Consider the following 14,602-nt stretch of genomic DNA (forward strand, 5'->3'; position numbering starts at 1 on the left):
CCATATCAAATCATGATAAATCTCTCTTTGTGTATGAAAAATATAACTATGTTATAACTATGAACTATGAAATATAACTGATGAAGTACACTGATGAAGTATACCTTCAGGAGCCCGGTGTACTGTTTTTATAAAATAAATTAAATAGTGATAATAATGTAATGCAGATACAATCTTCATTTTTGATAATTATGGAAAAAAACAAAAATAAAACCATACTAAAAATGACATTGTAATGCAAAGACAGGATAAATGACGACTGCTGCCAGTGCATCCACATAAAAGATTGATAACATACTGCACTTACCAAAACTTTTATTATCAACTTCAGAATTAAATTCTTATATTATACAAAGTTCTACATCAAGCAGCTATAACAAACAAATAAAAAAATAAAAATAACACCAAAAAGCATGTCATTGGGTTTTATTTTGAAAGTTAACAACGGAAGGATTATTCTAGGCGCAGATGTGTTTCATTTGAAAGTGCTGTGAACATTGTGTCGCAGTTGATAGCAGGATACTTGCAGGGAAACCGTACAAAAACTATCAACACTGAAGGAAGATCGAAAGTAAGGCCTCGTTATTATATGCTGATATTTATTACATTCTGTGTTCTTCCGTTAGCACGAGAACAAACGGCGCGTGCTAGCTTAGTAACACTTACCTACTTTACTTTCCATAAGAATGGCTGTGTTTCGTTTTCTCGAAAACTGTAGTTGAAACGAAAATTAAACTACAAAGTAGTATGAAGCTTCTATACATCTCACCTCCAACATGAGAGCTAGCAGAAAGTTAATTTAAGTTGTGCACCGCTGCCTGCAACTGTTAGTTTCCACAGAACCATCATTTTTTTTAAATAAAAAAAAACTTTATTAACAAATATTGCACATACAGAATATCACACATTACAATCCATACTAGTATGTGCAAATGCCAAAAGTTTCACATTTGCCAGGAAAATTATCAAAAATGTCAAAAAAGCCATTATAATAGCAAGATAAAACAGATTAAAAAATAAAATAGGTAAAGGATTCTGCTAAAGTCTCAAATGTGACCATGTTTCAACTGTTCTAGAAGCTTTTTGGTTAGTGCAGGATTCAATACTATTTACATACAGAATAATTTATTTCTGAAAAATATAAAATAAATACTGCCTTATTTTGTTACAGAACTCTTCATCTTTGCCGTCTTTTTTTGTCTGCAGGTATGCTTTCCCACAGGTGGAGGTCTGGATGGGGCAGGTTCGTTGACGTGGACCTCTTCACAGACAGCCATGAGACTTTGTCCCAGGCCATCAGAGCTGCAGCGTCCGAAGAGCCGGCGGATGCTGACGGCAGCGTGCTGTTCGGCCACCTGAGGGGTTCTGTGGTGGGCCTCAGATATTACACAGGCGTGGTAAGGGTCAGACTGTCTCTTCCACACACACACATAAAAAATACTCCTACATTTCAGAGGGTTTCTTCTCTGGACAGGTGAACCAGGGTGAGATGGTGGGCTTGGTGCGAGAACCTCATAACCCATACGACTGCAATGCAGTGATGGTTGCAAACGTTTATGGCAACCAGGTGGGACACATCAAGAGGGAACTGGCTGCAGCCATGGCCCATGTCATGGACAACAACCTGGCTAAAGTGGAGGGGTGAGTGTCATGGTGCGGTCACTGTGTCGCTTAGGTTTTCTCCTCATACGTTCAGAGCTTTCCATAAAATTTGGAAAAGTTTTTAAAGACCCACTCTGATGAAAGTTGTGTGTTGGGGAGTTTTTTAACATGTCCTTTTGGTATTTTTTTTGATGATGGAGGACATCAATAAAGAAAATTAGGCTTAAATTAGGCATTTCTCAATATTAAATAGAAAAAATATGAAAAGGTGCCATTTGAAGAAGCTTGTAGCTGTGATGTGGAACCTATTTACTGCATTCTGATGCATCCACCTGCAGAGTAACAGATCCATGTACGTCTTTGTTTTCCTCATCCGAGCTGACGTCTCCCTCCAAACTGTACGACTGTATCCCCTTTTTGTCGCACTGGTAATGGTTGGGGGTGTTGGGAGACATAAGGTAGCAGGAGAGAGTGTAAACAGTGGGATGATGGGAAATGAGGGTGGGCTTACTCCACGCCAATGGTTCCACCGACAACTCGTAGGGGAATTTCTGATAAACAAAGTTTTTTTGAATTTGGCTAAAAACAGCATAATCATAATTAAAAGACCACTAGAAACCCTTTGAAAGCAGATCAAAATGGGTCTTTAAAGGTTGTAACAACAGGAATTGATGCCTTTTCTGGTTATTTGCCAGTTTTTTCTGTCTCGGCATAACTTTGCCGTAAAATGGATAAACAGAATTGCAAATCTCGTTTTATTCTAATTTGTAAATGTCTCATTAGTAGAACATTATAAAATCATGATTTTGTTTTGTTTTTCAATAATTCATTCTTAAAGCAAGAAGAGTTAAATTTTAGTTTTTTTTTTAAATTTTAAGATTTGATGTTGTTGTTTTTTTTTTTACCGTATTCTTTCTCCTTCTGTTTTTTTCTTATCATGTATACGTTATTACATTTTCTTTTGATGTACTTTTATCCAATAATTGGAGGAAAAAAAGTCACAATACTGCAATTAACGTCAGAATTTTCTTTGCCCTTTTTTTTTCTTTCTCTATGGCCCTAATCCTTTTCTGTAATTTTAGACCAAATAAGAAATTGTGAAATTGAAAATATAAAAGTATATTGCTTTTCAGTTCTGAAAGACATCCTATAACATTAGGGTTCTTGTTGAACACCAAACGTTAGTTGTGATTGTTCATTTATTTAATGTATATTAGGTTTTTTGTCGTTTTGTTTTTAAATTGACTTTTAGATGAAAACAGAACATAAATGAGTTGATATGAGCGCCGCTGCCTGTGTGGTTGTCAGGGTCGTACCTTACGGAAAAAACAACTCGTTCACCATGCCGGTCATTTTGTCCTTTTGGGGGAAAGAAGAGAACAAAAATGCAGTCCTGGAAAACATGGAACGGCGAGGATTCAAACTGAACTCAGACGGAAACAAATTAGCAGGTATGCCTGAGTCTTTCAGGAACGTCTGTGGATGCTCCAGACACGTCTGGTTTTACTATTATTTGCTTCCTTTCAGGTCAGAAAACCAACAGCATTTCAGGCGCTCGTGCTTTTTCATCCAAAAAAGGAGTGACTGTCCCACTAACTGCAGAGGAGGTAACTGGATTTAACGACATGAAATGTTTGTTTTCTGTTGAATCGGGACAAAGAAAATGGTAGTCATTTCCATTTTCTGGGAAAAGTATGTTGAAGTCCAACTCCGATCATCTTTTGATCTATTTTCAAAGCGTTCCCAGTGGGCTTTTAATTAGGATTAAGCCATTTTTCTGCCACAAATAAAAGCCCCACCTCCACTTCCCATCACCTATCTGTTTACAAGCAATATTGGTGAACCAGCTGCCATGGGAGGAGGAAGACGAAGACCTTCATGGATCTATTTATCTCTAAGCGGATGCATCAGAATGGAGCGGAGCAGGAAGCTTTTGATTGTATTTTCAGTATCAAAAGCGGTCTTTTTTTAAACAGCATTGTTTTCATCTGCTCCTGATTCACAACAATCTAAACAAAGAAGTACCCAGAAATGCTTCATTTTCTTTATACCGTATTTTCCGGACTATAAGTCGCCCTTTTTTTCATAGTTTGGCAAGGGGTGCGACTTATACTCCGCAGCGACTTATATTAGATATAAATTGAAATAAACACATTGTTAACCCTCCTGTTATGTTCATTTGTGAGGAACAGAGATTCCTGGCTAAATTTGATGTATGAGGTATGTTAAGTGTTAAGAGTATGTTAAGTGACTCAGAGAATCAGCAAACCTTTTTTTACAGTAAGATCTTGAAGGCTAAAAACATAATATTCTATTTTCCAATGATTTCATAGATTCAGAAATGCAATAAAAGTGAAAACTGTTTCTACAAATACAGGATGAAAACAGAGTATTAGTTGGCCAATGATGATTCATGAAAGGATTAAATAAATAAGTACGAGAAAGAATTACTGTGAAATTATGAGATAAACAGTCTGCTATGATTGTGTCATATGAGGTTGTGAAAGTTATTAGTTCTTGGTCCCAGATTTTGTCAAATAAATTTCCCATCAAAATGCGACTTATAGTCCAGTGCGACTTATGTGTTTTTTTCTACTTTATAATGCATTTTTGGGCTGGTGCGACTTATACTCCGGTGCGACTTATAGTCCGGAAAATACGGTAAATGTCCCCCACCTTGAGGGTAAAAAAAGTTCCACAAGTACATGTTAAAAACCCCATCGGAGTGGGTCTTTAGACATTTCATGGTCTTTTTACATAAATTAATATTTGTCATGTTATTATAATGACACAAATCTTCTAGCCTTTGCTCATTTCTAAACTCTGTTCTGCACTTGTTGTCTCTTTCAGCTGAAGAATGCTTTTGACAACCTGTTTGAAGGTTTGATGGAGAGTAAAGACGGAGAGAAAGAAGCCGCTGAGGCGAGTACTGATTCCGTGTTTACGTCAGTCAGCTGTTTCCTTTTTGGGATTGGATCATTTGGATTTATATCCTGGAAAACAGTCGATATAAAGATTTCTGTTTTTTTTCTGTTTGTGTTCTTCATTAGTTCAGTCTTTTTGTTTTCTAAAGTCTCACTGTTCAGAAATTTTTCACCTTAAATTGGCATCTAGTTGGAAATAAACACCTAGCTATTTTAGAGATGCGGTAGCATGAACAGAATCAATTTCCGAAATATTGTAAAAAAAATAATCAATTACATTTATGACCTTTAGAATCATCTAATGCTAAATTTTAAACAAAGTTTACAGTGCACACGCTCAGGAAACATGAGTTGCTGAACCTGCTGCTTTTTTCAGGAGAAACGTCCAATGAACTTAAGATCAACCGGCAAAAAGTCTCTAATTTTATGCCCCAAAAGTGATGGCAGTTAAATAAAAACATTTTAAAAAGTAATTAAAGTAGTCGGCTGATGAGCGAAGAAACTATAATCCTTATCAAGGATGAAGAAAGTGCAGCGGCAGAACCTGGATTCATCTTTTCATGCCCAAAACATTAAAGTCAATTATATTATTTGTTAAAAATGTCTGTTCTGGATCCAAAAAATAGTGGGGTGTTTGCATAAATCATTTAGTTGTTGCCAGGCAGAAATGTGAAGAAAGTAAACAAATCGTAGCGATCGCAACAACCGACATCAAAGCTCAGTCCAAATATTTCAAATAATTTAATTATAATATGTCTTAAACTCAGATTTACCACCAGATCTATAAGGTGTGATCACATTTTAACTTTTAACAAGTTCATATAAGTAGGAAAAATGGTTATTATAATGATGATAGAGGGCAGAAATCCTTCATGGCAACAATAATGTGATGTGAGAAGAATAACAGAATTGATGTTTTTCCCACAAATTGCTTCACAGCTGCATTAAAGGACCAACAGTGATTTATTTTTTATTTTTTAATCTTCTCTGCAGTCTGTGGCCACGCCCCTCCTGCCTCACCAGAAACAAGCGCTTTCCTGGATGTGCGCGCGAGAAAACAAATGTGCGCTGCCGCCATTCTGGGAGAAAAGAGGCGATCTGTACTACAACAGCCTGACGTGTTTCTCCTCCAAAGAGATCCCAGAGAGAGTGCGTGGGGGGATCCTGGCAGATGACATGGGACTGGTAAGCCGCTCAGATGCTAAAACAACCGTGTTTTAGAAAAAAGGCCACAGGGTGATGGAGTTTCCATGTTTCACTCCAAAGGCATGAAGGTTAGGATAATTGGAAATACTAAAAAATGCCATCGAAACGACTGTTGTTGTGATTTTGGGCTATACAAATAAAATTGAATTGAATTGAATTGAATCCATAAATGGGATCGTAAGCGTGCAGGATTAGGCAAACTAAAGGGCACATTTGAATTGTAGATGTGTCTTCTCTGTTCTGCTTTTCAGGGCAAAACTCTGACAACAATCGCCCTGATTCTCACCAACTTTCACAAAGGGAAGCCTCTGCCTGTGCAGAAATGTGTAAGCATTTTTTTTAATTCTTATATTCTCACAGCATTACATTAATGCAACAGTTTTTATTATTATTTTTGTGTGCACAGCAAGAACGGCCCTCACCTTTCAAGGTTAAAACTAAAACGGCAGAGGCCTCCAGACGGGAAGGTAATCGTCCCGCCTTTCATGTCATTTCAAAAAGTTTCGAGGAAGCATGACGTGGCGTTTATCTCATGTAGATAAAGCAGCAGGAGCAAGCAGTTCAAAAGGAACTGATCCCGGCTCAGAAATGTAAGCATCTTTTACTCCTGACACCAAAAACTTGTGATGTTTGTTTTAGCTTAGAAAAAACAAATCCTGTCAAACATAATCTGTGAATCAGAGTAAACCTGGAGGAAACATTCGACACGTCTGAGGTGGTGGAGGTGAAGGAAGAGAAGCAGAAAAGTACGAGCTTTCACATCTATTTCAAGTTATTCGGGTGTTTTTTTTTGTACTTTAGTTTGACCTTATACCTTTAATTTTGTTTTTCAAACTACAGAGTTAAAGAAAGGCAAGTTGAAACCCACAAAGCGAAAACCCGGTAAAGGTGCGTCTCCACTCAAGTTGTGAGCTTACATGTCAAAATAAAAGCTTGATAAAGCTTTTTGTGATGAAAATTGTATTTTTAGTGCAACATTCAGTCCCACCCGCACCCACAACAGCTCCTGCCGCTCTGCAGAAACTATGTCCTAAAACGGCAAAGGTTTTTCGAAATTGGCTCAAATCGGCATAATGATATTTATGGTGAACACTTTAAAAACAGAACTACAGATGATCGGAGTGGGACTTTAAACGTTTCAGTGACAGAAATGTCAGAAAATAATACATATATCATAGCTGACGAGCACTTTTTTAGGATCCGAATTGACTGATTCTCTCATCTTCTGTCTGTTGCACAGAGGCTCCGGTGTTGCTGGAGGACCTGGACTTTGCTGCAGCTCTAAGTGGTTCATCAGACACAGGCCCAAAGAAGAAGAAAACCTCTCAGAAGTCCACCCTCAAAGACAGTAAGTTGTTGCTGGTTTGCTTTTCAGTGAAAGCGAAGCTCAGACTGCGTGAAATTCCTCTTGCTGTCTGCAGGTGTGGAGTCTTCCTGTACCTCAGACTCGGATGACTCGTCGGCAAGAGCCACTCTTATCGTCTGTCCTCTATCGGTGCTCAGCAACTGGCTGGTACATAAAAAAACAATTCATCAAAAAAGAATGTCAGTCAAAGCGGCTTTTCAGCTTTCCTCCCTGTTATTTTCCTGACTTTCTTCTTGTGCAGGACCAGTTTGAGCAGCACATTCACCCTGACGTGAAGCTCGGCGTGTATCTGTATTACGGATCCGATCGCAACAGGAGCAAGAAGTTCCTGTCTTCTCAGGACGTGGTGATCACCACCTACAACGTCCTGTCTGCTGACTTTGGGGTGAGTGAAACCGCTTTACGGGGATGAGCCCACAAATACGTCGTTTCACGAGCTTGTGCTTTCAGAATAAGAGCCCCTTACACGGGATCGACTGGCTGAGGGTGGTGCTGGATGAAGGACACTTTATAAGAAACCCCAATGCCCAGATGAGTAAGGCCGTGCTGGAGCTGAAGGCCCAGAGACGATGGATTCTGTCAGGTGAGTTCTCCCTGTAAGATACAGAGAAATGTAAGCAGGAATATCTTCTAAAAGGAGATTTTTATGAATGGAAATGTTTTTTTTGTATACAATCTTGAATCTAATTGAACAAATCTTATTGATTTGAAATCCAGTCCTTGGCTAACTTTTTAAATGATCCTAGTTTTTGGTATAAACAGATTGAAAATCCTGCGGCCTTGAATCATTCTTCTAAAAGGAAAGTGTTCATGTGTTCCTTAAGGTACACCGATTCAGAACAGCGTGAAAGACATGTGGATGCTGCTGGCCTTTCTGCGTCTGAAGCCCTTCAACGTCAGAGAGTGGTGGAACAGAGTGATCCAGAGACCCGTCCTGCAAGGAGACAGGACCGGCCTGGAGTGAGTGCTCCTAAACGTTCGTGTAGTTAAAGGACAATCCTCTAGAGGGCGTTGTTTAGCTTGTATTTTCCAATTTCCAGTTTCCAGTGATAAGTAAAAAACAATAAAGCATGAACCATAGTTTATTTGATGAAAAATCTTGCAATTTTCTGCTTGAATGCTTTTACCCATCTTTTATTTTGATATAGATCTGTAAAAAAAAATGAGAAATGTTGTGAAATGGGCACAGAAACCTCCAGACTTTGGTGAAGTACATCACCCTGCGGCGGACCAAAAACAGCGAGGTAAACGGCCAGCGTTTGGTGCGGCTGCCTGAGAAGAAGGTTTACGTGGAGCAAGTGGAGCTCAGTCAGCAGGAGAGGGAGGAGTACGAGCTAGCATGCAACGAGGGGCGGAGCACCATCGGCAGGTGACGCAGACGGGTCACTTCTGAATCAAATAAATGGAAAAAATTTCTCTTTTGATCTGAAAATGTCAACGTCTGTGCTCATTCTTACAGATATGTGTCTGAAGGGACCGTCTTGAGGAATTACGCCGATGTGCTCGTCATTCTGATGAGGCTCCGGCAGCACTGCTGCCACCCTGATCTGCTGGCAAAGGCAGCAAACTCAGGTTTGGGTAAAATCTTTACACCTGTGAGTTATGAATGGAGAGAACAGACAAAACACGAAGAGTCCAAACCAGTTTCAAATTCTCTAGGACAATTATTGAAGGGGAAATGCAAAAATAAACTCTTTTCTAGCATTAGCTAGGATTCTATACCAAATACAGTACCGGTAAGTGAAATTTAAAAAATTATATAAAAGAAATGAGAGAAACGTTTCATCACCAACATTTTAATTCACAATGAAAACCTGCAACAAACGAAATGCCCAGTGAAAGAGAAAAGGATTCTTCAAGCTAGTGACCATAAGATATTTATCACTAATAAAGATGTGCACTCATGTCAGTAATGACATGAGTGCACACTGGTTTAGCTGTACAGCTACAGCTAAACCAGGACAAAACAGAGGTTTTAGTGATCGGTTCTGAAGACAAGAGAGAGATAGTTTTATCTAAACTAAAGAATTACAAAACTTCTCAGTGTGTGAGAAACCTGGGTGTCATTTTTGACTCTGAGTTGAATTTTATCCCACAAATTAAAAACATCACAAAAACAGGATTTTATCATCTAAAAAATATATCCAGAGTCCGCCCATTTCTCTCTCTTGCCAGTACAGAGGTGCTAATGCATGCTTTTATTACCAGCAGATTGGATTATTGTAATGCCCTGCTCTCTGGTCTTCCCAGAACAAGAATAGCAAATCTTCAACTGCTGCAAAATTCAGCAGCACGCGTTCTGACGAGGACCAGGGGGCGGGAACACATTACACCGATTTTAAGATCGCTGCATTGGCTCCCTGTGCAATTCAGGATTGATTTTAAAGTTCTTTTATTGGTTTACAAATGTTTTTATGGTCTCGGGCCTTCATATTTATCTGACATGATTTTAAAGTATGAGCCCTCGCGGACCCTGAGGTCCTCTGATACAGGCCTTTTGGTTATCCCAAAAGTTAGAACAAAAACGTACGGCGAGGCCTCATTCAGTTTTTACGGACCTCGCCTGTGGAACAGCCTCCCAGAGAGCCTCAGGGCTGCAGAGACAGTTCATGTTTTTAAAGGAAGGCTTAAGACCTACCTTTTTAATTTAGCTTTTAGTTGAATTTTAGGATTTTTTATTTTATTTTATTTTATTTTATTATTATTATTATTATTATTATTATTATCATTATTTTTAATTTATTATTATTATTATTATTTTTAAATATTTTAATTAATTTATTTTTCTTTTAACTAGTTTTATATGTGTATGTAAATACATTTATTTATTTATTCTATTAATTTTTAAGACGCTCTTACTACTTCATATGCCTATTAAGGTTTATGTAATTATTTGTTTTTTGTCCATGTTTTATATATATTTTAATTTTATTCCTTTTACATTTTATTTCACTCCAGTGTTTCCCTCTGAGGGATCCTCCACATCAGTGACTGACCCTTCTCAGTGAGCGGGGTCGCTGCAGTGGGATCTCCTGGGTCTGACTCTTTTGATCGGATCTGGGGGGTTCTGTGGTGGTGTACTCCGTGAACTTGGGTTGGGGGGTCGCTGGTGTGGACATGTCCCCAAACTATCGTTTTCCCACCTCAGGACAAAGCCAGGTCTCTACATTCTATCATTCTATCACTTTTTTATTTATTTATTTATTTATTTATTTATGTGTGTGTGGGTGTGTGTGTGTGTGCGTGTGTGTTTTTGCGGGGGGGGGGGGGGGGGGGGGGTTGTCGCACGGTTTGTCTTGTCATCTTGTTTTTAAATTTTATTGTATTTTATGCACAGCACTTTGAGTGACATCTGTTGTCGAAAAAGTGCTATATAAATAAAGGTTGATTTGATTTGATTTGATCGCCCCGACGGTTTAGGGTTCAAAAGGTCATTTAAAGGCCTATTTTTGTTCATGGCTTTTGATTTTGACTGAAACGAGAGCTGTGGAGTCCTCTCATGGGTTCTTCTTATTTGATCTTTTTTCTTTTATTCAGATTTTTTTTAAACTTTTACTAATTTGTCCCTGAAGGACCCATGGGACCAAATTAGGATTTTTTTTCCCCCCCGGCAGCAGTTAATTGCTACTACCTGACCTACCTTTTGTTCCGCACAACTCAAACCCCTAATAGCTCATTGTAATCCAAATTACTATGTCCGTTGGAAAGACATTGAATTACTTTAAGTTTCAGACCCCCCACTACAGGCGCTCATGGGAAACAAAAACAAAAACCTGGAAACAATTGAAAACCCATGGATAGTGAGGATAATGGGGGGAGGATTTTAAAAATCTTTTCCAGAACAGTTGGGTGACTGTCTTTATTTGGATCAAAGAAAGAATTCTGTTTAGTGAAACTAAATGTTCTAAACGATCAGAAGAATAAAGCTGCATCACGGCTTCATTTACCCTCATTGAAGCTGAGTGCACGAAGAGAGAATAGGATCAGAAGTTAACGGGTCAATTCCGCCAGAGCGGGTCGTTTCCTCTCCGAAATTTCAAGATCCTTGGTCCATTTTGGGGGGAAAGTTCTTGACTGTCTTGGACGTTCTAATACTAACAAGGATCTGCTTCCTTCACCATTTAAAGAGCCCTCTGGGCAATATTTTTCTTTTTTTTTACTGACCAATATCCACCAAGTCTTACTTCACCCTTCAGAAAAATAAGACACTCTTTTATATTTATGTTACTATTATAAATATAAATGAACCATTGCTTTTTTTGGAGCATAAATAAACCGTAAACATAATTAGAAAATATTATTTTTTTCTAAATATGAAATAGTTTATTATAACTTTTGACAGAAGTTCAGGTGACTTCCTTTCAAAATAAAACAACGGCCTGTGCCACAATGGGTCGTCTCAATGCAGCAAATGTCATAGTAGGTATGAGTAGCAGTGATTAAAAAATAAATACACCATTTATATGGTCTCAGCCGTAAATTAGTAAACCTAACAAACCGAAATTAAATGATAATCAGTGACCCATACCATGTTTATGAACCATTTGGCACACAAAAAATCTTTGACTTGTATTTAAAAACTATCATTTGGCACACCATTGTGCTTGCTGATCTCCTTGGGCTCTAAATGTTTTAGTCCAACTTTGGTAAACTGAAGCTGCACCACCTTATGTTAGGAGACTTACCGAGTGAATGACTGAAATAAAGTTGAACTTATCAGACTGTTATGCTTGATCCACCTCATAGTCCGTGACTTTTCTTCAAGCAGAGAGCCACAATGGAGAGGTAAAAGAGCCTCACGAGGCTCCAGAGCCTCAGGTTGCAGACCCCTGACTTACATCCGTTAAAAGGCGGTTCTCCTGTGGTTGTGTGCTGCAGGTGATGGCGCTGCAGGTGCAGGCGCTGCAGCCACGCCAGCAGAGCTGCGGGAGCGTCTCATCGAGAAGCTGCGTCTGGTGCTGGCCAGCGGCTCGGACGAGGAGTGCTCCGTGTGTTTGGACTCCATCCGTCTGCCCGTCATCACTCACTGCGCCCACGTTTACTGCCGACCCTGCATCGCTCAAGTCATCAGCAACGAGCAGGTTCCTCCCCTTAGAGCAAAACGTTTCTGTTGAGCTTTGTACCCGACAACCTGCTGCTGACTCGCTTTCTTTCCCACGTTCTGGTCGTGTTTGCAAAGGAAAAGCCGAGATGCCCTCTCTGTAGAAGTGAGATCAAGAGCAGCGAGTTGGTGGAGTTTCCTCAGGAGGACATGGAAGAGGAGAGTACGAACAATGGGAAGTGGAGGACGAGCTCAAAGGTCTGGGATCCAGCTGCGAGCTAAAAATAGTCGAAACACTCTGCAGACCACTAAAATATGCAGCACTCTCATGCATCCATAAAAGGAAAACATGTTCAAGCCTTTCCAACCAAAATCTGAGAAGGAAGTTTTCATGTGGCCAATATTCACTTCTTCATAATAATTTTTTAAATAAAAACTCACATATATTAGTTACTTGACTCAGCTGTCAGTAATGTTCCCCTTTAAACAGGAGGACTTTCTGGACTTTTTTGGAAGTCTCCTCCTCTCAAGCACGTTTGCACCTCTGCAGGTAAAAGCTCTGATGGGAAACTTGCTGAGGCTGCGGGAGGAAGACAGCAGCATCAAGTGTCTGGTCGTCTCTCAGTTCACACGCTTCCTCTCCATCCTGGAGGTTCCACTCAGGTCAGAAACACGAGCTCACGTTTCTGTGAGCAGAAATGCAGTGGAACAAAGTTTTTTTTTTTTTTTTCATTTAACTCTGCAGGGAACACGGCTTCCGTTTTGTGCGTTTGGACGGCTCCATGAGCCAAAAGAAGAGGACCCAAGTCATCAAGGAGTTTCAGAGTTCTGAGGCACACAGCCCTGCCATCATGCTGCTGTCACTCAAAGCCGGAGGGGTGGGGCTTAACCTGACTGCCGCCTCCCACGTTTTCCTCATGGATCCCGTAAGAGCAGAAACGAATCCGAACTGCTGGATTTTCTGTTGAGATTCTAAATTTTTGTGGCTAAAAATGCAAGCAAGTAGCAAAACGAAAACATTTTATCACAAAAAAAAACGTCTCAAATCAGTAATGAAGTAATGAATTATTATATTATTATATTATTATTATTATTAGAAAATACATCTCCAGTTTGGAACCTTATTGGCAACGTTGAGATGATCATCTTTATTTAATTGCTGAAAACGCCAAAAGTTGAGATCACATGGTCAGTTTTAAAGATAACTAATGTTTAATAGTGGAGATGGATCAACACATTTATAAAATGTAGTTAGAGATGCTTTATTCAAACACGGAGATCTAAACGAGCTGCGTGTCTCTGCCAAGGCCTGGAATCCAGCGACAGAGGAGCAGTGCATCGACCGCTGCCATCGTCTGGGCCAGAAGAACAACGTTGTCGTCACAAAGGTCAGAGACGTGGCCTGCAGTTAATGCAAACTTTGTTTCCATGCTCCTTCCTTCTTTCTTTTAAGAAGCTTAAAGTCCCGTCTTTTCAGTTCATTGTGAAGGATTCGGTGGAGGAGAACATGGTGAAGATCCAGAAAAAGAAGCAGGATCTGGTGGAGAAGGCCTTCGGCTCTGCAGACAGGAAAATTTCTCGCATCGATGACATCAGAGCGCTGATGGAGCTGTAGGCGTGACGCTGTGGCGGGGATTCTTCTGCGTGTTGCACCGCCTCAGAATCATCTTCATGCTTGAGTTCACAATTCAAGGAAACAGTAAATGTGCTCAAACGTTTTTGTCAGTCCCTGTTTCTGCTCTAAAGGAACTAGCTGCTGACAGTTCAGCATTTTGTTCTTAAACAAAAGATTCTGTTTCAGAGGCAAAGTTCAAGTGGGTGAATGTATAAAAGGGGACGTTTTTTTTCCAGCACTGCTGCTTTCTAGACGGGGTTTAAAAAGAAATGTCTCATATGATCTCATCATATTGGGGAGCTTCCATAATGTACACATACTTCTTACTTTCGTTCCTACAAAAATAAAGATTTTAGGGCTCATTTGCTCTTTATTACATAGATTAATTTTATGGATAATTGACACCATTTCCTGCTTATATCATGGTCACTTATCAAATATTAGTGCTTTAATCTTTGCATTTAAATTAGTTTTCCCAAAGAATGGACTGTGTGATGCATTGTCATTGTAACTGCTACAGAGCTCGCCTCTCTGCTGTAGCTGGTGTTTGAGGACTAACCAGCGGACGTAAGCCGTATATAAGCTAAATATCATGTCAAGTGATAAGAAGCATCATTTCCCTCTGAAATTAGGGAAATGATGCTTCTTACTGCCTTTTTGTCCAGGGGCAAAAGTTTGTTTCAGGGAAAGAAAAATTAACAATCTCCTAGAAAGCTTTTTTTTAACTCTTGACTAAATGTATATTCAATTTATTTATAAAGATGTTCACTGCATCAAGCAATAAAGTAAGCAAGACAGGTAACATTGCCGTTGATGGTAAAATAGTGATATTAGAGATAATGGCGTTA

At 39.4% G+C, this 14,602-nt stretch overlaps 1 protein-coding gene and 1 long non-coding RNA gene across 2 annotated transcripts; one reads left to right on the plus strand and one right to left on the minus strand.

Annotated features, from left to right (window-relative positions):
• The first annotated feature begins 437 nt into the window (after positions 1-437).
• Positions 438-13,857, plus strand: hltf (helicase-like transcription factor). Its single transcript, XM_023951901.2, has 25 exons — positions 438-571; positions 1,207-1,397; positions 1,475-1,641; positions 2,911-3,053; positions 3,130-3,209; positions 4,453-4,524; positions 5,520-5,711; positions 5,984-6,058; positions 6,139-6,199; positions 6,271-6,322; positions 6,414-6,478; positions 6,573-6,620; positions 6,973-7,080; positions 7,154-7,245; positions 7,340-7,483; positions 7,549-7,681; positions 7,923-8,058; positions 8,288-8,467; positions 8,558-8,670; positions 11,977-12,179; positions 12,278-12,397; positions 12,690-12,802; positions 12,885-13,065; positions 13,447-13,527; positions 13,617-13,857. The coding sequence occupies exons 2-25, from the start codon at positions 1,209-1,211 to the stop codon at positions 13,752-13,754; spliced, it is 2,886 nt and encodes a 961-aa protein (XP_023807669.1). The 5' UTR covers positions 438-571; positions 1,207-1,208; the 3' UTR covers positions 13,755-13,857.
• On the minus strand, positions 6,676-12,969 carry LOC110017504 (uncharacterized). Its single transcript, XR_013653197.1, has 2 exons — positions 11,937-12,969; positions 6,676-7,692 (listed from the first exon to the last, which is right to left on the minus strand). It is a non-coding gene; the product is annotated as an uncharacterized LOC110017504 (long non-coding RNA).
• Positions 13,858-14,602: the final 745 nt, after the last annotated feature.

The sequence above is a fragment of the Oryzias latipes genome, chromosome 22 (assembly GCF_053564925.1).
Source record: "Oryzias latipes strain Hd-rR chromosome 22, Olatipes_Hd-rR_3.1".
NCBI lineage: Eukaryota > Metazoa > Chordata > Actinopteri > Beloniformes > Adrianichthyidae > Oryzias > Oryzias latipes.

Coding starts and splice junctions, on each gene's coding strand:
- hltf (XM_023951901.2), top strand. CDS start 1,209: ATGCTTTCCCACAGGTGGAGGTCTGGATGGGGCAGGTTCGTTGACGTG. Junction 7,484..7,548: donor TCCTGTCTGCTGACTTTGGG/GTGAGTGAAACC, acceptor TTGTGCTTTCAG/AATAAGAGCCCCTTACACGG. Junction 13,066..13,446: donor ACGTTTTCCTCATGGATCCC/GTAAGAGCAGAA, acceptor GTCTCTGCCAAG/GCCTGGAATCCAGCGACAGA.